Here is a 23300-nt window from a genome sequence, read left to right on the forward strand (position 1 = left end):
TGTGTTACACTAGCTAACTCCTCTCTGGCTAGGTGCTAGCTGATGTGTGTTACACTAGCTAACTCCTCTGTCTAGGTGCTAGCTGATGTGTGTTACACTAGCTAACTCCTCTCTGTCTAGGTGCTAGCTGATGTGTGTTACACTAGCTAACTCATCTCTGTCTAGGTGCTAGCTGATGTGTGTTACACTAGCTAACTCCTCTCTGGCTAGGTGCTAGCTGATGTGTGTTACACTAGCTAACTCCTCTCTGGCTAGGTGCTAGCTGATGTGTATTACACTAGCTAACTCCTCTCTGTCTAGGTGCTAGCTGATGTGCGTTACACACTAGTGTCAGGCTGTTAAGGTGCAGGGTGGGCAAGTATCTAAATAAAGTAGGCTAAAAATCAGGTTTTGGTGTCAGTCCTTCAAAATGGAATAGCAAGGGCTTCTTTCTAGAGCCGCCATTTTGACTGATATTCAACAATCACACAGAGAGGAATCAATCCCTTGTAGAAGAGGCAGAGAGACCAACTCCATCGACAGTAAGCCTCAATAGACCAGAAGGCAATGCAGCCACAAGTGTTTTGAGTAAGAGATGGGACTCTCTTTTTTTCAATGGGAAAACCACTCGCATGTCATCGCTATCGCTGACAACTACCGCTCTTGCTCTCTCCACCATGTGATATCTGGGAGACGTTGCAAGTCTTTCTGGGAAATGTAGGATTTCAGTATCCGATCTTCTGTAGAAGAAGAGAAGGCCGGTTGAGGGAACATGGGCAGACATAAAGTAATTGACATCACACGGAACAGCACAAACTAACAACAGTATAGAAGCATCCGAGGGTGGGCTTTACCACACCATACACATTTCATTGGCTCTGCTAAATAAAATACATTGTTGTAACAGTCAATTCTGTTGTGTTTAAGACATCCATTTACTCTGTTCTGATTTATATCCCATGTTTCTTTGCTGTGATCTTTGCTGTGATCTGATCCTAAATTATCCATACAATAACTTTGGGGAATTTGATCCAATTTCAGTTTCAGGTTTGATACAATAACATCAAATCATTGTAATATCTCAAACTTTATTTGTAATGTAATGGCAGCCTTTGCTAGACATTTTGTAGAGAACAAAAAAAGACTTACATTCCCTTTTTAGCCTTTTGTTGGGCTGTGTTGCATAACGAGGTGTAGTTGTTTAGGCTACTTTACAGTGCGTTTGGTTAGATGCTATATCAATTGTTCATTGTAAATACAGTATGGAAAAATGGATATTGGATAATTGGATAATTAATAATGGAACAAAAATTCCAAACACAGAGATATTAGTATGTAGTGGAAGCTCACATTGGTATTTCTGATGGCAAATATGAAATTATAGTGATGGAACAGTAGAAATAGCGGTGGTTAATTGAAGGCAGCATTCAGGTTTAAAGTTGTTTTAGACTTGGCTTTCTGTTGATATGTTTCCAAAGTCAGATCAGAAAACTGTCTGGCTTTGTCTCAACGTATCTGTTAAAGCCATGACCTCATTACTGTTAATGAGGTCATGGCTTTAGCAGAGAAAAGTGCTGGCCGTTATCACGACACTGTGCTTGCTTTTGGTGGCAATCGATGACAATCAAACATTTCTTATTAATCGCTCCTCTGAATATTAATGTGACTATCGATTCGATGCAGAACGCGAATCAATTGGACCGTTTTCTCAAATCGACGAGTTTGAATCGACAACGATCACGTTGATTTGACCAATTTCCCCTGCCTCCTCAAACCTTAATCATTAGTTGAGCAAGTAGCAGAAGCTAAATGACTTGTGTATTCTGTATCCGATAAGCAGATAATTACTGCCCACTCTTCTGTTTGCGTTATTGATACCATACGTTGGCCCGTGAACAGCAAAAAGGTCAGCATGTAACCGTTGCCATTGGCCTCGCCATCTCTCTTTTTCCACTAATGGACATCGATACAGAGCGTGTACTGTTGTAAATGGCAAAACAATGTAATGATCTGCAGTATCAAATGAATGATGATAACCTATCGTTTAATGAGAGCCATCCAGCTACTAAAGCCTCGTTATTGTGTGACCATTAGGGGGGGGGAAACAATCTCTGCTACTGCATGCCGAACCCCTGGACTTAGTGAGGTAAAAGAAAGCAACCACCCTAAAATAGACTTTAAAGACGAGATGAACCCAACGGAGCCCAAGTGGCATTCCCTCGTTACCAGTCCTCAATGGGCGGAGCCGAGGAACCACAATTTTGTGTTAGCTTAAAGTTAGCTAATTGACCAATTAAAGTGAGAATAGGCTGTGCAAACAAAATGCCATAGCCAATACCATAGCTCCCTTAAAGCAAGCCTAAATAAGTGCATTTTTAAAAGTGTTTATCATGAGGACACTGAGGAAAAAGAGTGGTGCCTAGTTGCGCCTGAGGCTAGGGGCCTTGCTCCGCAAAGCTCCATCAGTCTCAGTACTATAAGCCAGGGCTAAGCCATATTGCTTTGAAAACCAATCAGCGGTATCTTAAAATTAATTCTAAATTCAAGTGGAAGCTAAAATAAGGTTGCTAAAATAAGGGTCTCGTCAGAAGCCTTCAAGAGACACTGTACATGTAAAATCATACATTATATATATACTATAGGATAATGACGTACATTTCTACATAATTCTACGGTTATCGTGTAAATTGCAACTTGTTTATAGCTCGAACTAAACTGCTCTTTCCTCCACATCCTCTCTGTATTCTCTCCTGCGCTCTCCAGAGACCTCATCTCTCAGCCTCCTCCACCCCAATAACATTTCTCTCATCATTACCTGTGTCTCATCTGACCCGCGCTGACCTCACGTCTGTCATAAGCCTGTTTCCACTCCGTAACGTGATTCAGAGGAAACCCTCGATTCCGTTTGTTTGCAGGTGGAACAAGCGACTCCTCCTTATTTCCATTCCGGTCGTCACTCCGCAGGTCGGGCCATCCGGGCTCCGCCGTGTGACTGACAGCTCAGAGACGCCTGCCTCCCCTGCTGCCTCTGTCATGTTATGTCTTCTCTCCTCTTCCCTTTGATGCTCTTTGCCTTGCTAGCATACATGGACTCCTTCCCTTAACCTCCCCAGGGACCTCTCTCTACCCCCCCTAGCCTGTAAACTAAAGCAGTGCATGCAAAACAAAAGCTGGTTGGATGCAAGCAAAATTAATTTCTGCCTTTCTGTTATTCTTCCCGCGTCCTTCAGATCTGCTGGGAAGGAACGCGCGTTAGGAACACGTCTGCTGCTGAAGCCCCATGCTGACGACTCTGGACACCATCACGTCACATCTCCTGGCCTCCTGTCTTGAGCCGGGAAAGAAAGTCTCAGACTTCAGACTGGAAGTCTCAAATGCACTCACTGTTTCCAATGGCCAAACTCACAGTGGCGATCAAGGCGTCCCGTTGGGCGGTAAATCGCCTTGACGCATCGCTCCAAATGGTTTGGGGAATGTCATTTTGAATTCTCGACTTTAGAGTGATCTAACTAAGCATGTCCCTGTTGTGCATTTTTAATTAGGAGTCAGATATTGTAGGTCGATTTGGATTTATTTAATTAGTACCCTTTGGCAGCTCATCAAGTTGGCTGGTTTCTACATTTTTATAGAATAGAGACTGTTTAATTTACTGCACTTAGACCATCATCAAACACTAAAAGTCTCCATTGAAAGCGGAACTAGGCAATTTTTGCACTTGGGTGGCCCCAAAAGGCAGAGAGAGGTAACTTGTTTCAATCCTGTGCAGTGTTGGGCAAGTTACTGAAAATTGGTAATTAGTTGCAGTTACTAGTTACTTCTCTCAAAAAGTAATTTAATTACTTTAAAGTTACTAGTTACTTCAAAGTAATTAGTTACTAGGGAAAGTAACTTTTGCGTTACTTTTAAAAGTCTGCTTCGATTGTTATTAATGCACACATGTTAGTGTCACTGTGCCACAGTGTGGCATTGAACATTCACTTATTGGGGAGGCTTATAGCCTATCAAGGTCATTAGCCTCTGAGGGTCTGGCTGCAGCTGCAGCTCTCCCCGGACTAGGTCTGAGGATCAGAAACCGGATAATCCTCTGAAGTTGTCCGTTATTTTCATGTCCTAAAGTAACTAGTAACTAGCCCAGTTACTACTTTAGTAACTGTAACTGAGTTACTAAATTCTGAAAAGTAATTAGTTAGATTACTAGTTACTGCAAGAAGTAGTTAAGTTACAGTAACTAGTTACTTAGTAACTAGTTACTCCCAACACTGATCCTGTGTCATCACTAAAGTACACACAGGATGCGTTTACCGACCCACATCGAAGATAAATAATGATAAGAAGAAATATTCATGCAAACTTAGGGCTTCACTGTACAATGATCAATTCTTCAATAAAGATGTAAACAAACTATCTTGGCGAATGTGGACAACACTGACTGGACTTATCACCTTCTTAGCATTTTACCAGCAAACCAATATATCGGTCTAACGCTACTTGTGCCATGACAGGAGCTCTCCCCTAGTGTCACCTCTTCTTTTTTAAACCTTACTGTCGTGCATCTTCCTCTGACGTGCTCTCCTCTCCTCTCCTCTCCCCCCTCCTCTCCTCTCCTTTCCTCTCCTTTCCTCTCCTCTCCTTTCCTCTCTTCTCCTCTCCCCTCCTCTCCTCTCCTCTCCTTTGCTCTCCTCTCTTCTCCCCTCCTCTCCTCTCTTCTCCTCTCCTCTCCTTTCCCCTCCTCTCCTTTCCTCTCCTCTCCTCTCCTCTCCTTTCCTCTCCTCTCCTTTCCTCTCCCCTCCTCTCCTCTCCTCTCCTCTCTCCTCCTCTCTTCTCCTCTCTCCTCTCCTCTCCTACCAGATTCTCAGGCTGTTCACGCCTTCTTTCTTTGCCTTCCTCTGCAGAGGGGTTCTCTCGCTCTCTCTGTCTCTTTGCATCCCGTGCATGCTTCCCATCTTCTCGTTCATCTTCCCTGCCGTGTCCCTCTCGGGTGACGTGTGTGTGTGTGTGTGTGTGTGTGTGTGTGTGTGTGTGTGTGTGTGTGTGTGTGTGTGTGTGTGTGTGCGTGCGTGCTGACAGATATATTCTCTGTACCGGTCCCATCCATTCCCGTGGGAGACTGTGTGTGTGTGACGCTGACCCGGGGTGACGGACAGCCATGTCTGGAAATCTAACACCTCAGGAAGGAAGGAAGTTGTCCTGCGCCGAGAGGACGCATGTCAACAGTATCGGTATAGCCCCGGCCTATATGCACGGCCACAATCCTTTTCACCAAGTGTGGGAACTAGGGGAAGTGCTTTGGTGAGGATAGGCATCCAGAGACTTACGCACATCCACTGGTTGGTGCTGAGCTCAACTGTACTAAACAGGAAAATAAACGAAAAAAGGGCTTGCAACACAATTTTTTAGATAGCTCCCGTGGCGGACATTTATTCAGACATAAAGGCCTGGTTCGGGCCTTCGTCAGTGTCAAGTGGGATGATAGGAACACAGTCAAATAGATGTAACACAATGACAGATTGATTGACTGATGTACTGAGAGACTTGTCAGCCTCTAAATCAAACAGAACGAAAGATAGTGGTATGAGATACCAATGAGCTTTTCTGTATTCATCAAATGAACTTCCAATGACCTTTTATGCCTGTTTTTTTTCTTCTTCTACTGCAGTATTGCAGTCACCTTTTGGATGTTCTTTTTTGTTAGTAATAATGATTCAATGCCCAGCCCTTTCTATCTGGAGCTTTCATGTTGTTTGCTTTGGTGTCTTCCCACAGTCCAACGCGTGGATTGAGAGACTCTAAATTGCACATAGGTACAAAGACCAGCCAATAGCAGATGGCTTCACTACAGTGTGTCTATTTCTGTTAGAGCCTGCAGAAATCTCCCTACCACCCACCCAATGCATGCCGGGATACATCCCAGCCCCCGTGACTCTGAAAAGGGAAGCAGGTAGAACAAATTAAATGAATTATAGTTCAAGTTCAAGTTTATTTTATGACCACATGGCGAGGCTGGTAGTTTACAATACAGATGGAATAGCAGTAGCAATACAACACATAGAACAATACACACACACTGTCAGTGCAAGCAGAGAACCTTTCAAGTGCAAGAGAAACACCACGTACAGTAGTAGACAGTACACATGCAATTAGAGTTTTGACAATTTAACAATTGTATATATGGCTTTGGGGAAGAAGCTCGTACTGTGGCTGGCCTGTGGGCCGCCACCTTTCATCATCTTTCTTATTTGGAAAAGGCACAGGCAAATGCCATTGGGAGTTGTAGTGCTTCACAGTGTGGCTGTGCGATGACCTTTTTTGGGCTGCGGAAAGCATGTTTAGAGTGGAAACCTGAACAAGCTGGAAGGCATGTTAGCGTGGAAACTTTAACAAGCAGGAAGGCAAAACTTCACAGCGGCCTGTTGTCATGCCATCACTCAGGAGCCTGCAGATCACAACACAATAAACTTGTCATCTTTCCAGAAATTACCGCATCCAAACTCATTTCCACTGTCGTGAGCCAGAGAGATGTGACATTGGATGTTTTATAAGAGCAAAGGAGGTCAGAGCAACTGCAATGGAATTAAGGTTGTACTGTGTGTGTGTGTGTGTGTGTGTGTGTGTGTGTGTGTGTGTGTGTGTGTGTGTGTGTGTGTGTGTGTGTGTGTGTGTGTGTGTGTTATGGCACCGCAGTGTACAGTTGATCATGTGCGTGGGCCTCAGGAGTAATGTTTTCATTTGAGCCGCTGATAAAGTTGGATTGGAAAGTATTGATTGAGCTTAATCACAATTAAACACACAAAAGCAGAAATCCACTGTGAAGCATTAAACAGTCCAGTGAAGCGCCTCTCTTTGCTTCGGGTCACATGGCAGTTAGGATGTTATACAAGGCAAACATATGAATAAAACATAAAACATGGCAGCTACATACATCGACTGAGTTGGCAGTCATATTAAATAGAGGAATTGTAAAAAACAAAATTTGATTTGTTCTTTGTTAGCTTAAAAAAGTGTATATTGCGCAATGTGTTGTTTTGCCTCTGGGACAAGCCAATAGGAACATTGTTGGTTTGTGGTGAAGAAAGCTGACTTTACCAGAGTTAACCAGTCGTCTTATGTTTGGGGCAAGGGGTGGGGCGGAGCCTATAGTACTGCCAACCAATCAGAACGGGCTGCATAATAGAACCCCCGAGTGTCGGCTGGAAGGCAAAACTGCCAACTTCACCCTACTCTTAACTTAGCCAACCAGTGGCTAATGGCAAACTACCTTGCTGGGCAATTATAGAGGAACTAAACCCCAAACACAGTCTGACACCTAATGGTGAAAAGTAGGGTAGTACTGTACTGGCCATCTGCTATTGGCTGGTCTTGGTGCTGTTCCAGGTGAAATCTCATCAACTCACTCGTTTGACTTTGTATGTAATCTCGTGCGAATTTATGAAAACCACCCCGGTTCAAACGTCCAGTTAGACTCAAGGTAAAGATATTAAATTGTAAGTAAGTGTCGCCCTGTTCATGTCACTTACAAAATGAATGAAGAAGATGGCTATTGAAAAAGACAAGGTGTGTCTGTCTCTACTATTTCCCTCTTGGAAAGTTGGGACTGTCTATAATTGCTTATGAAATGGAACAAAGCTGTATGTAATTGCCTCTGCACTAGCTGTTAAAGGTGTTTAATGATACTGCCTGTCTATTCAGATCGGCCAGCTCTTTACACTGAACTCTAGGTGATATTGGGCAGAGACTGGCTGTCAGATTTGTTAAATTAGCTCTATTATGGACAGTTCCAACTTTCTGCACTTCCAGAGAGACAACAGGAACAGGCCGGCTGCCAGATCTCATTAAGCTCAAAGATATTCAGACAGACAGGCAGGGAGCAGCATCAGATCCTCTTAGATTTCAATCATGGCAGGGCGATCGCTTGTAGACATAGGACCAAACAAAAGAAATCCAACAGTCCAACATGTTTGTTGACAGGAACGTATTCCTCTGATTGTTCCTTATTGTGATCAAATCACAAACACACAAAAAACAAGTGACAACAGTGATGTGAGCCAAGCCACCTGCAGTTGTCTGTTAACAACAAAGGAAATTTGACACTATAAAATATATAACACATCATCAAGCATAGGGGCGTCCGGGCAGTGCGGTAGACACAAACAAGACGGAAGTGCTAATAAACAGTATTTACTACGATTTTAACTACTGTTGTTGCGTGGAGCAGCCATCTTGGATTTTTTAGGTCGGGGCTGCTGAGGCTCCTACGAGTTTGGGAGATAAAATACGAGCACTTGTGACGTCACCTGAAGTTGCTCTTCACAATTAGTAAGTTCTTTACCGGACTTAAGAGCCTGAAAATCTTCAGAAAATATCCTGCAGTCTTCTTTTTTTTAGGATTATTTTTTGGGGGCATTTCTACCTTTATTTAGATAGGACAGTAGGCAGACAGGAAAGGTGAGGATAGAGAGAGAGAGGGGATGACATGTGGCAAAGGACCTCGGGTCAGATTCAGACCCGAGCCTCCGTCGTAGAGTGCTACCAGGTGAGCCACCAAGACGCACGGTATCCTGCAGTCTTTGATATGTCACCTGGACCAGATCTTTCCAGGTACTAAATCGGCTGGGATCCAGTAGATCTGGATGCTGATTGATCTGTGTGAGGCCACCAAACATGGTTTCCTCAAGTCAGGGAGTGGTGTGTGTGTGTGTGTGTGTGTGTGTGTGTGTGTGTGTGGTGAACAGACCATTGTTCAGAGGGCATAACGACAAAAAGCTCTGTTCCATCTGTGAGCTTCTGTCAGCTGATTTGACTCTGATGGGTTGGGAGCCCAAAATAAGTTTATTTGTCAACAAAACACAGTGGTGAACACTTTGGCTAATTAGCAAAAAAACACACAGCTACACATGAAATATCTTCAAAATGACAAAATACACTGGAGGGGGGCTTTAAAGGTCCTCCTCTGGTTGGTCGGGGCGCCTGTTCGGGGGGAGGGGAACTAGGGGGGATAGTGTAATCAACCCACATGCTACAGTATATGTCCTGCCGGTGAAACTCCTCGCTGCCAGGTGAAAAGAAGCGGCTGGCGGCTGCACATGTATTGGAGGAAGCACGTGTTACCCCCCAGATCGGCAGAGGGGGTGGAGCAATGACCGGGAGCTTGATCCAATCAAATCAAATGACGTGTTTAGAGCTGTAGCCTATACACCAAAAATACCACCAAAGCAATTTCGTGAGTCTTTTGTGTCTTAATGCCGAAAATAGGATCAATAATGTTGTTTGAGTTGCCGGAATGGTAAGTTTCAACCTGAAGGCACCTCAAATATGATGAACAGATGTTATTTGTTCTGCAAGCAAGTGTTTGATCATTAAACCTGTAAACAGCGCTCAGATCAGGTCCATTGTGTGTTTTTCCGAGAGCTCAGCGCTCTTTAGATGAAGCCTGGCCTTGAACAAGAGAGAGAGACTGATTATAATTGCCTTACCTGGGGGTACTGTACACATCAGAATCCAATAGACCGGCACACACTGTGCAGAAACTCAGAAAATTCCAATTAAATGTAAGGCAGGAGTCTCCAGGAGACGAACAAAGGTTTGGTACCGGCATGTGCGCGTTGACAGAACCAGAACAAAAGAGTGATTAAAACGGCTGCTTATGGAAAAAGTGTGTCTCATCTGACTCCGAGCATGGCAAATTTAGAATATCTAATAAAAGCTTGGGAATTTCAGTCAATAATTTAATTATTTTAATCTTCCCTACTAAAAAGGAAGCGTAACACGATTAACTTGCTGTGTATTTTACTGGCAGAGGGGTGTTCTGCTAGTTGGAGAGCCTGTAACAGAGGGATGTTCTGCTAGTTGGAGAGCCTGTAACAGTAATTCAAGAGTGAAATCACTTTGTGCTGACCAGAGATGGGCAGTAACTAAGTACAAATACTTTGTAACTAGAACTACAATAACTGTAGTTCTACTTAAGTAGCGACCCTTGTGTTGGTAGGCCGGGAATCTACCGCTGCACCACCCGGACGCCCATATTCAGCTATTTCTACATGTTCTCAACTGGTATGAAGTCAGACCAGAGAAGAGGAGTGCAGACAAGTCCATTAGATAAAGTTACAGGGACTGGAATCCTATTTGTTTGGACCAAAATCTCTAACCTGGCAGCATGACAGGTCACCACATGTCATGTAATAAGGCAGCGTGAACGTAAATGAACCGAATAAAAAAAGAAGTAACAAAGTCAACTTTTCCACCATGGTTTGTACCAAGGAAAACATTTTTATTTCTTAAGGTGCGTCACACCTTAAGAAATAAAAATGATTGGTAGGTCGTACGTCTAGTCTAAATGTGCGCCTGGATTAACAATTACATTACGAATGTTTGTTTTCGAGGGATGAATGCGTCGTAAAAAAGTGATCGATGAGTTCAAAATGAGTCGAAGTTTCCATTTCTCACATCTTCCCTCGTTCCCCCCCCGGCCCCCGGCCATGCCACGCCGCAGGCCGCAGCGGAGCTCTGTGCTACAGGTGCACCAGTCTCTACATAACGCTTCTATTTGTGAATGATTGCTTAAGTACACAGAAATTAGCCAACTGTTGTAGCGCTCACGACAATGTGCCCTGGGAGAAGGGGCGGCGCGGCGAGATCAAAATGAAAGAGTGGGTTATCAGAGCAGGCAGCAGGGCTGTTTGATGTGCACAGATCATCAGATGCGTTATTATGGTCAATAAGCCGCCCTTATCAAGCTATAATTGCTACAGGGCCTGCTGGCTGAGCAACCCCACACAGTTAGCGTGTGCCCTTCGTCAGACAAACACACACTCACACACACACACACACACACACACACACACACACACACGCACACACACACACACACACGCACACGCACACACGCACGCACACACACACATACACACACGCATACACAGAGGGCATAAATACACATCTCTGTTGATCCTCGCTCTCCACTCCAAACACCCACCTGTTCGCCAAATGTCACTCGGCTCTGGCACAATTTGCTCCTAATCATCGCCAGAGAGCGGAAAAATGTCACTGTTTTCCGACGAGGACCGATTCCGATTGATTTCCAATTAGCGCTAAAATGAAATGCCAAATGTTCTTGGCTTTTGCATGTAGGCGGGTTTGGTGGTTCAGATCAGTGGGGACACAATACAGGCCTGCAAGCCCAAAGGCTATAGCCAAAACAACTACAGGCTGAGGGGGGTCGGCCAGGGAGCGCAGCACACACAGCTCTGCTCCTGCCTGTGTCACTCAGCAGACAGCCGGAGCAGGCGAGTGTCTGAAAACAACCATGCATCAAGCAGGGCCTGAGTATCAGGGCTGTAAGAAGAAGCCACACAAGAACATATATCTTACAACAAAAAGCACAAGGTGGCAATGCAAGGTGTTGTTAAAGGAGGAGAGACTGTCGAAAGGCATTCTGGGAAATGGAGGAGAAGCAGAGGAGGAAGACAAAACGTTCCAACACGTCATGCAGTTGTGGAAATGGCCACGTTTGACTCTGGCAACCCTACTTACGCAGGATGGGGGTCCCTGGACGCGACGCGGCCCGCCCCCCGCCACCCCATGGTGTAGTGGTAAATACAGAGGTGGGTAAGCTATCCAAGGTGAGTAGTTTACCCACCTTGTTTTCCCTCATTGATTTATATAGGTGATCTGAAAATAGGTGAGTAAACTATCTGCCTCATCTCAAAAGGTGGGTAAACTGCGTTTACTCGTGTTTACCCTCCACTACACCCCTGGAAACGAGTAACATCTGTAGGCCTACTGCAGAAGCCATTGTGGCCTACATATTCCTGCCATACTGGGTCAGCATGGGGAAATTGCCCATCACAAGAAGCTAATTCAGTTGTCTTAGTTTACAAATATATCTGGACAGGCTCCAGATGGGAAACCCGTGGGGGAAAGATGTGAATATATTTGCCTTGCCTAGCAGCACCTACCTTCTTCTCCCCCCATTTTCTCCCCAATTTCCCCTTCCTGTCACTGCCCCACCTTCTGCCGATCCGGGGAGAGCCATGGACTAGCACCATGCTTCCTCCGACACATGCGCAGTTGCCAGCTGCTTCTTTTCACCTGACAGCGGGGAGCTTCACCGGCACTACGTAACACGTGGGAGGATCACACTATTCCCACCAGTTCCCTTCCGCCCCGAACAGGCGCCCCGAGCGACCAGAGGAGGCGCTAGTGCGGCGATCAGGACACATACCCCCAATCCGGCTTCCCACCCGCAGACACAGCCAATCGTGCCTGTATGGACGCCAAACCAAGGTGGAGGGGAATGGTAGGCAGGGTCCGGGACTCTACAGTACCGCTACACTACCCGGAAGCCGTCAGATTGTGTTTGTGCCCTGTTAGGTGCGAGGGCAAACGTTGAGTAGAGAGGCATGCCACACATTCAGGCTTGATAGGCAGGTTGTTGATAACAGAGCTTGTTTTGCCATCAGTCATGCAGCGCATAACAGATTTAATACAGCCGCAAATAAATTAAAGTCATTATTTGTGACTAATTATTTGCTTTTCCATTTAAATTAAATCAGTCAACTTAGGAAGAACACATCAGAGGCAATAGATAAATAAATAAATGAAGACTCGGAGAGAGAGAAAACATATCAGCATATTAAAATCATTTATTGTGCTCCAGAAGAGTAATTACTATTTAACCAGAAAGAAAGACAAGTGACAAATAATCTACATTACAAATGGCAGAGCAGCTCACATAGTGCCCCCTTCCACATGGTGGAGCCACCCTTTAGTTCCCAGACATGTTGAAGAAACCCCAAAAAGAAAAGAAAAAGAAATGAAAGAAAGAAAACTCTCAGGATTGATCTGAGGTCTCGTCGTTGTCGTCTCTGCCGTTGGTTTGAGGTTCCTCCCCCATGTCTGTCTGTCTGTCTGTCTGTCTGCCTGTCTGACTGCCTGTCTGTCTGTCTGTCTGCCTGTATGTCTGTCTGCCTGTCTGTCTGTCTGTCTGCCTGTCTGTCTGTCTGTCTGTCTGCCTGTCTGTCTGTCTGTCTGTCTGTCTGCCTGTCTGTCTGTCTACCTGCCTGTCTGTCTGTCTGTCTGTCTGTCTGTCTGTCTGTCTGCCTGTCTGTCTGTCTGTCTGCCTGTCTGTCTGTCTGTCTGCCTGCCTGCCTGCCTGTCTGTCTGTCTGCCTGCCTGCATGTCTGTTTGTCTGTCTGTCTGTATGTCTGCCTGCCTGTTTGTCTGTCTGCCTGTCTGTCTGTCTGTCTGTCTGTCTGTCTGTCTGCCTGCCTGCCTGTCTGTCTGCCTGCCTGCCTGTCTGTCTGTCTGTCTGCCTGCCTGCCTGTCTGTCTGTCTGCCTGTCTGTCTGTCTGCCTGTCTGTCTGTCTGTCTGTCTGTCTGTCTCTCCCACACACTCCAACACAGGCCAGGCTGTCCAGCACAGGTCAGGGCAGTTTAACAACGGATCAAAAGTGATGCTGTCCCCTAGAACAGGGTTTCTTAAATGTCTCCAGCCCCCGAACCTGTATGAATTCACTCTCACTCTACATGACAGGCTCCGTAAAACATACTAGTCATGTGATGTGGGGATTCAACAGAAACACGTGTGACCCAAAGCACTGGGCTTGAGGCCCCACCCTGCGTGGGGTTGACATACAGATTTGAGATGGGGGCGGAGTCATCCTCGGAGGGGTGGAGTCATCCTCGAGTCTCAAAGTATATGATCTCCCAGCTCGCATTTGGACAAGCACATCGCAGTACCTCTGTTTCTCTCCATGAGTGCTGTTACATGCACACAGTAATACAGCCATCCACTTTGAGTCTGTTCATCCTTAACACATAAATAAACCCAATATTCCAAATATTGACATGAAAACGGCAATGAGGCAGACCACAAAAACAATAACAGGGAAAAGTGTCTAAAAGCCTCTACCAGTTAATATCCAGCTGAGCCTATTGAGCATATTGAAAAAGTGGTATGGTATTCAAAAATTCATATCAACAGCATATGAATGTTTACATATTTTTGAAGTTTACATCTGTGGCAGCTTGACAATTCCCTTTTTTTCTTTTCTTTTTTGGGTGGGGGGAGATGTGGACGTTTCACCAGACACCAACAAACACATCCTAAACGCATCTGGCTCCCTCACCAGACACCAACAAACACATCCTAAACACATCTGGCTCCCTCAAAATGGTCTAGACAGTGAAATGGACCTGCAGCTGCTCCATAAACTATGAATGAGACTGACATTAGGTAATATTGAAGTTTTTTCGTCCAATGAACTTTAATCAATAGTCATGTTAGAAATTCCAAAAATATGAAATAGAGCCTTTCCTTAGGAAATATATAGGCTGAGACTGATGTATCTGTCAATATCGGTTCTTTTCGGCTCTTTTGGCTAGCGGCTACATAGAAGCAGTCTACAAAACCTGCAGTGAATGTGTATTCTTTGCACATTTTAGTTAGCCTATGCATTTATTTATCCAATAATTTTTTGGGTAAATTAATTATCTATTTAAAGGCATTCATGTATGGCTTTATCTATTATCTATCTATTTTTGGAGTTTATCCTACTGTACAATTGAATAGTGGAATGGGTCACAGGACTAAAACTAACAAATACTCAATTGCCTACTTTTCATTTTATGGCATGAAAATTTAAAGACATTGAATTTTGGCACAGAATAACGTATGGCAGCTTCAATAAAAATGAAAAACAATTGTCACATCAGAAAAACCCTAGAAGTGTTCACATAGTCACCTTTACTGTCCCCATTCATTGTCTATGGAGCAGCTCAAGTTTTTGAATTTGGATGACAAGGCAGGTTTATTCAAAGTGGATACGTTACTGCGGGAGATTCTGTAATTGAATTCAATACCATTCCCAACAATGTCTGTGATTTTAATCAAGTACAAATGTGCCGTGTGTCTAATTTCCGCAGTAGCACAGAGAGTGAAGATAGAGAATCCAGAGAAAACCGAGTGTTTGGCAAGCTATCATCTGATTATTGGAAAGCACCTTCTGGGATGAAAAAGATATCAATACAGGCCCTCAGTGAAACTGATCCACCTTGAATAGTGCTTTGAGAGGAAGTTTTCCGTGTTTGCAAATTCCTATTGACTGCAGGCACCCAGAGGAAACGATTTATACCCTACAAACTCTTCAAAATTAAAACCTGTTATGCTTATTTCCTCGTTCTTAAAAAAAGAAAGAAAGAAAAATGATAATTGAACTCAGAATGAACACCCCTCTGAGAGATAGTTGGATGAGAGAGCTATACTGCTATGACACTTTTTCATACTTGGTGTTTTGAACCGACTGCGTTAAGATGGCGAAAGAACAGCTAGGCTTTGCAGTTGCATCCAATTCTGCCCAAATCTCCTGGCAACCATGACTGCCACAGCACCATCTTGGAGGACTCATTCATTTGGCTGTTCTAATAGTGGCTAAATATACAACAACTGGGCTAGAAAGAGAACAGCAGCTGACAAAAATAAAAGTTAGCTCTCTAAGTAGCGTGGTAGTTAAAATCCATGGTCTGATGAGGTACATTTGTTTCCAAATTTAAATTACCCAAGAATTTTGGAGAATTTTGACAAACTGACAAGGTGACGTTATCTCAACACAAAATCGGCCGATATCACAATGACGAAATAAACATTTGTCATCAATATTAACCATAGGCCTATCTACTCAATTCTGCAATCAGCTGTTCTCGGGCATTGTTATGAAGACGTCCAATATGGCTGTAGCAGAGTTACCTGAAATTGTCATGAACTCTATATTTATTATGATTAGTTTAGTCTTGTGTGCTCCTACCCACCACAACTGCCCTCAGCGTTGTTGCCTCGTTAGCCCTGCCCTGCTCTGAGTTCATCCCCTGACCAATCAGTTCTCCCTGTTCCTCCCTCCCCTGTCTGTAAGCCTCCTCAAGTCATTGTGTTTTCTTACTGTGTGTCCTGTACCTTGTTTGGTTCTGTGACTCCTTCAGTAAACCATTTTTGTTCATTCCTGAATCCAGCCTGCATTTGGATAGCTCACTCCATGACAGAAATGCTGCTATAGGTTAAGGAGGTGTACAAGTAGCCTAATTGTAGACCTATTATGGTGTGTGTGTGTGTGTGTGTGTGTGTGTGTGTGTGTGTGTGTGTGTGAGAGAGAAGCGGAAGAACATTGTGTGATTCTGGTGGCCTCATCGTTCATCTAGCTACCGTAGCGCTTCCCTTGAAATCAGTCACTATGAATGCGTTGGCCAGCAGCCTGCCCTTCAGCCTCTCATCAGAGATGCTGGCTCCACTCTGTGTGGTTGGTTGGCGTTTCGGTCCAATCATTTCTTTTCTTGGTGCCGTGTTTAACTTTGAACCACCTAGTCTAGTGCATTTCTCAGGGTTTTTTGAGGTCTACTAGCTGTCCTTCAATCAGTCATCAGTGATGCTGAGGTCTACTAGCTGTCCTTAAATCAGTCATCGGTGATGCTGAGGTCTACTAGCTGTCCTTAAATCAGTCATCAGTGATGCTGAGGTCTACTAGCTGTCCTTAAATCAGTCATCGGTGATGCTGAGGTCTACTAGCTGTCCTTAAATCAGTCATCGGTGATGCTGAGGTCTACTAGCTGTCCTTAAATCAGTCATCAGTGATGCTGAGGTCTACTAGCTGTCCTTCAATCAGTCATCGGTGATGCTGAGGTCTACTAGCTGTCCTTCAATCAGTCATCAGTGATGCTGAGGTCTACTAGCTGTCCTTAAATCAGTCATCGGTGATGCTGAGGTCTACTAGCTGTCCTTCAATCAGTCATCGGTGATGCTGAGGTCTACTAGCTGTCCTTAAATCAGTCATCGGTGATGCTGAGGTCGACTAGCTGTCCTTAAATCAGTCATCGGTGATGCTGAGGTCTTCCTAGCTGACTCTCAATATGTGCAGCCAACCAGAGATGTTCTTCAATCATTTGTTTGTGTTATGACCATCTAATGACCATCTGGCCTGCGAATACAATGACTGATTCATCATCGGGGATACAAAGCCCATGTCGTTGTGACTTTCTCAATCTGTGCAGCTAGCCATCTCTTCATGGGCGTTAAACGTTAAAGGTCACAGTCTCCCTCCGCCCCAAAATGTTGCAGGTTTTCCAGCTACTGTTACTCTTTCCATTTGTGCACTTCCCTCTGTTGTTTTCAACGGTGCCTTTCCTCTAATTGTCGAGTGGATCAATTTCATCAGACCGTCCAAATCAGACACACCAGACTCTCTAGCGTGTCTGCTGAAATTGATGAATTGATGGAATCGATTGCTACAGCAATCTAAGCAAGACTTGCTGTTCTGCATGTGCATGGACGGTAGGACTGGCTTATTTACATTGACTCACCACCATGCATGCTAAAGCGCCGGCTAGCAGTTCTCAACATACGTGGGGTTTTCTATGCGATATTGCCGCTAACAATTTCCCTTTCTAATTGATCAAATATGTCAGGTGCTGGCCAGCACTCCTCACTTTATTCACGCTACAGTTAGTTTGCATTTGTCCCCTGATCATCAATCAGCCAACTGAGCTGCATGGCGACTTCTTCATTAGCATTCATCCTCAGTTGTCAGCTACTTAGCATTGCCCTGCAATTACTTACTATTTACCCACTGTGCAAAATGACCTGTTTAATTCAATGGTTGCTTCTTCCTTTGCCCCTATGTCATTTCCCTGGGGAGCAGAATTGGGCTGACACTAGTGTGATTTTGACATGCGCACAGTTGTAGTTTTTCAGTGCGCACTGGATGACCTGACAAGCCGATTGGCTTAATTACTTAATTACAAGCTCTATCTAATTACTACTGCAATCAGAGCTCGCTGCAAGAGATCGTTACCTCCGCCGTCTTGTTGGACCTAAAGCTGACCGAAAATGTAAGCAAGTTAGAGAGAATTGGCCTTTACGGTTAATACAAATTCGTTAACCTATAAATAGTACAATATCCGTCCAAATGTGAGAAGCAGATAGGCGAACCTGGCTCATAATGGTTATTTTTAAAATGACACGTTGTCCCTTTGAAATTCCTTTGTCATTATATTGTGTTGCATGGGAGGGATTTTTGCATTTCTCCAAATGGTTTTCCAGCCAACATCAGCATTTCATTTTGTTTCAAGGTTCTCTTTCATATTTTGTCAAATTTATTTCAGGCATTGGCTCGGGCTACAAAAACAAGGTCATATTGCTTTTTATATGGGTCTCATAAATCTCCAGTCCAAGTGCAGGCAATCAGTCCGTTAGCCTATATACAATATCTTGACTAGATTCCAAAACACTTGGAAAGCCTAGGCCTAATTACTTAGCCTGTGTGTGTGTGTGTGTGTGTGTGTGTGTGTGTGTGTGTGTGTGTGTGTGTGTGTGTGTGTGTGTCTGTGTGTGTGTTCGCTGTTGATCAGCTGTTAATTTGCAGTTACCAGCAGCTACTTCAATAAGACAGGGCGGAGCTTGGGGTGCGGGGCTAGCTGAGACACAACATGAAGACAGAAGCATGAAGGTGGTGAGAAGTAGCTCCCCCCCCCCCCCCCCCCCAGTGTTGGGCTGAAAAAATGTGATCTCAAAATTCACCTTTTGTTTTGTGTTTGTTTTGACAGAGAAATGAGCAGTGCGTCGACAACAGGCCAGGAAGAAAACCCAGGAAAAGAATACAAATTAAAAAATAAACAAACCCTATAGCCCAAGAGCGTGATATCTGATAATAGCCTTGGAACTTTTTGTTGTGGTTTTTAATCTCAAATCAAGCCCTGCGGTTCAGTTCATCCAGGGAGACAAACAGTCTGGAGGTAACAGATGTAATTATTTTATTCAATTTAAACCTTAAGCCAAAAAGCAGCCATCCCTCTGACAGATTAGATTTGATCTCCACCCACACCCCCTCACCCACACACCCACTCAGCTTGTCTTATGTGGGGTAACAGTAGTCATTATTTTTGAACGAGTGCACAGTGCCTGTGAGCGAGGCAGGATCAGGACGGGCAGGGGTGGGTTCTCACAACAGAGGCCTCCCTCCGCAGCACATCGACGCTTTAGCCGAGGGGAAAACAGGGAGACAAGCGTAGCATCTCTGTATCGGAGCCATCCAGGGTACTTCTCTCTGTCTTTGATTTGAAAGATCACCATTTTTACCTCCACGGTGACTCCCAATAGCTCTCGAGCGGCTGGATCCGCACTGCGCGTTCCTACTCCGGGCAGTTAACGGCGCTAGCGTTTCCGAGGCTCTCCGTGCGCTCGCTGAAAAGGGGGGCTGCGCTGACCTAAAGATGATTGATGACGGGAGATTAGCGAGGCGTGCCAGAAGGCATCGTGCCCTCGTATTAAGACGGCGCACTGAAGGCGTGTGTGGACGCAAAAAGGGTGAACCATGCCACTGAGTAGCCCCTAACTGACAGTCCAATAGAAAAGAGAGACAGCAGATACGGGAGAGCGTCGTCGGTATAAAAGGATGAAAAAGGGGCAGAAACGAACGCAGTGTCTCTTTAGCGCGAGGTAAAGGAGGGTCGACGACGCATTCTCAGCTGCTATAGGAGGCTCCTCCTCCTTTTCCCATGATATACAATGTGCCCTCCAAATATGGTCAACCTCGGCTGCTGACCGAACCGCCGCGGGAAGTCGTGGGAACTCCTGGGTCGAGCTACCGCGGACGTATCTCTCTCTCTCTCTTTCTTCCACCACCTGCTGTGAGTTTTCAGACCAAAGAAGATGAGCGTTGCTCTTAATGCGATGTGTCGGTTGCTTTGGCCTTGTGGCTTATCAGTCATTTATAGGCATTCATCATTAAACAGCTCTGCAGAACCTGGCCGTACCAAAGGATAATAATGGGGGAAACGATTCACTCGTTGACCGGTTTCCTCTGCTTTGCCTCTTCTGTTTCGTCGCCATCGGGCGTTCAGAGCGCCCCCTCCCAATTAAAGAAAAGAAAAAAATGGCAAATGGAATAAACAGTGCAGGTAATTACTTCTATATGGCAAAGTGGTCTTTGACTAGTAGCAAGAGAGGTGAGAATTAAACCCAATAGGTAGAATAGCAAAGAACATCGATCTCAACTGAAGGTACAATGAGTTTGATTGATACGGTGTCATGTGATTTTAACCACTATCAAAAAGTAGTACCAACACACAGAGTACAAAACTAGTCCTTATATACCCAGCTCCACTCAAGCTATATTATGTTATGCACGAAAGTTTACCATACCCCCCCAAGTCCCTCCCCTGTCCTTGCCACGGCTGTCCCCACCGCTCACAACCCCACAACATCCACGACCCCCCGCAACTACATCTCCCATAGTCCTGTGAGGGTGGTGCGCGTTTCCTGTAATCCAATCAGGAAGTAGTGTTCCATCTGAAGCTATTCCAATGTAAAAGGGGGGAAGGAGGGGAAGGGGGTGAAAATTATTCTTAATAATGACATAATCAGCAGAGCAGCCATCAAGCAGATAAATTGTCATGCGCATCGTGCTAAAAATATCCAATTATCCTTTTGTCCCCCAGCTCTCTGTGTTGAAGTTGTAACTGCCAGAAAGCCGGGTTTGTTGGATCCCCGCTTCCCTCTGGTTCAGTCCTGCTGGCAGATTTGCAGTATTACGCCCCCCCCAGAGAAGAGGGCTTAAACAGCATTGGTGCTTAGTGTACAGATCTAGATATGTAAATAGGTTCTATACAATAAAATTGTTCCCAATCCTCAAAAATAAATGGATGAAAAGTATCTGTGACATTTTTCTCCACCCCTCAAAATGTTTTCCGTTGTGCATACAGGTTGTTCTTTTTTCTTGAAGTTCTCTGTCCTTCCCGGGCTGCCCTCCTCTCCTTATGTTTTTCTTATCTTACATAGCCTCCGTTTATGAAGTTAACACATGCCTAAATTGGTTTTGCGCGGCAGTGTCTACTCTCTGGCCCACACGAGAGTCATCTGCAGCTCCGCGCCGCAGGAAAACAATATGTTTTCTCCTTCCTCTTCGCACCTCCGAGGCGTTTCCGATGCTCCATTCTGCTCGCAGATAATACTGTCAAGCAGTCATTTGTCAAAAGATCCCGAAGGCCATATCTGTCGCTAGAAAGAAAAAGTACTTTAACTTGTTTTGCTGCAATACCAAAACAAAAACAAAAATAATAACAAGAATAATAATAATAAGAATAAAAACATCCTCCTCTTTGTTTTAGCTTGTGAGGTTGTTTTTCTTCAACTCCTTATTTTATCTGAAACATATTTTATACTTTTTCCCCCCCCCTTTTTCTCCTCGTCTCGTATTTTTCTACAAAAACATAATTATTCTTTTTTTTCCTGGTCCCCCCGAACACACAAAAAAAAAATCCATTCACGATATTCCCTCAGGTCTTAACAGGGTATAGTAGAATCCCAGTGTAATTCCACGGGTGTGTCTGGCCACTCCGGGCTGGCTTCTCAGCTTCCTGATGTATCTGTGTCCGTCAGCATGTCGGCGTCTCTCACAGTACGTCTCTGCGTCAGCGATAGCGTTAGCTCGTAGCCTCCAGCCACCAGAGTACCCCCCTTGCCTGCTTTGGTGCACGCGTCCGCAGGGGGCGGGGCTATACCCGGGTGGTGGAGTGTGAGTGTGGGTGCGGGTGGGGCAGGGTGTTATTCTGCCCGCTGCTGGGGAAGGTGTTGAAGGTGTGGAGCGAGGCCAGCCCCCCCATGGAGCTGGGGATCATGGTGATGGTGTTCGGCGTCATGAGCGGGATGTCGTCGGGCGAGCGCCTCATGGCCAGAGTGTAGTCTGGTGGGCAGGCAGTCCTCAGCACCAGGGAGTCGCCCACCACCCCCCGGCAGTCTCGGTCCATCTCCGAGTGCTGCTTCATCTGCAGGGACATGATCTCCTCCTCCTGGGTGTGCAGGGCCAGGTCGTTGGCGTTGGAGCTCCGCTGGGGGCTGCAGCGGCGGTGCACGTCGTGCCGGCGCTTGTCCTTCTTGTAGTAGAGCGCGGCGAAGGCCAGGATGTTGAGGAAGAGCAGCGAGGCGCCCACGGCGATGGTCACCGACAGCTCGGTGGAGTAGTCGCGCTGGTCCACCAGGTGCGGCTGGTTGTGGCTGTCGTGGCTGTCGGTGGGGAACGGAGTCGGGTGGGGACGCTTGGTCGCCAGGACCTTGGTCTTCGGGGTGCGGTTGGTCGCCTCCGGCGGGGACATCTGAGGGGTAGGGATAATAATCACTATAGGGATGGGACAATACTTGTCTCATGATACAATTCAATTATGCAGGATGGGGTTCACGATTCGATGCGACCAAGACACAATTGAATAATAAATAAAAGTTCAATGACAACAATGTCTGATTGTGCAGATTTCTGTTGATTTCGGAGTCACACATCTTTCTAGCAATGGAATGTAAACAACAATAGAAAAATGGCATTACAAAAAGTGAATATCATCGTTTATCACCGTTGTGTCTGCTCCATCCTCTGCTGTTGATGTGCTGTGCTGCAGTACTTTCACTCAGTCAAATTCCTCGTTTGTAAATGATGCTTACTCAATATGGCGATTAAAATTAATCTTGAATCTTTAGATGGAGAGTTTATGAAATTGTGATGGGCAAGCCGTCTCATTTGTGATTATTACAGTAGTATACAACCGAGTTAATATCACAATACATATTGTCAGATTTTTTTTATTTATCTTCTCATCCCTAGTATAACTATCAATGTAGTTGGCTGGAAAATGTTGGTGGGGAAAATCAGCAAGTAACATTCTCCCATCCCTCAATAACTACTGTTGAGGTGCCCTTGAGCAAGGAACTGACCCTTCAACTGTTCCAGTGGAGCTGGCCATGGTTTGGTTTTCTGGCATTTAAACAAGTATTATGAAGCATACTTGAACACTTGCTAAATTATATTTGTATAGTGGTTAAAGGGACCACACCATCCATTCCAGTTTCACCTGCATGTGATGCTGCCTTCAGGTGCTGCTACAGTAGCGTAATGATGTTGTGTTGAGCTGGGAAAGTGAGAACGCCTGACGTGCCGAGATGTGAGATTTAGGCAGCGAAGAGCATGGAAGCCCCGTCAACAAGTGATATTATAAGTGACGTGTGTGACAACTTTGGCTAATAATTAATACATCAATTGCCTGAGGTGAAGTTTCTCCCCTTCATTCTGCCGCTGTTGCTCTGTGCCACTTTATTCCAAAATACAACAGGCAATACCTTCCTTTTTTTATCTATGTTATTTCCAACCAGAAATACTTGAAAATGCAACAAGTCTCATCCTATTCAAACTCAGGAGCTTACAAGGAGCTCTTGAAGGCAAGATGTCCGGCCAAATAACCACCTGAATATTACATTTGGTTCGTTAATTTTTCGTCAAGTGTTTGAGCTGCAGATAATT

The 23300-nt window shown here is 45.1% G+C and overlaps 1 protein-coding gene across 2 annotated transcripts in view; it reads right to left on the reverse strand.

The window, feature by feature from the left end:
- Window positions 1–21510: 21510 nt before the first annotated feature.
- Window positions 21511–23300, reverse strand: part of nlgn1 (neuroligin 1) — a gene marked incomplete at its 3' end in the record, with an annotated part of 347105 nt that continues 345315 nt past the window's right edge. The window contains exon 9 of one of the 2 annotated variants that reach the window (XM_083648372.1): window positions 21511–22130. In XM_083648372.1, the coding sequence (XP_083504498.1) occupies window positions 21511–22130 (620 nt within the window). The remainder of the gene's footprint in view (window positions 22131–23300) is intronic. The other variant, XM_083648371.1, reaches the window with a different exon arrangement.

This window comes from Poromitra crassiceps (assembly GCF_964638095.1).
Source record: "Poromitra crassiceps genome assembly, chromosome: 12".
Lineage (NCBI taxonomy): Eukaryota > Metazoa > Chordata > Actinopteri > Beryciformes > Melamphaidae > Poromitra > Poromitra crassiceps.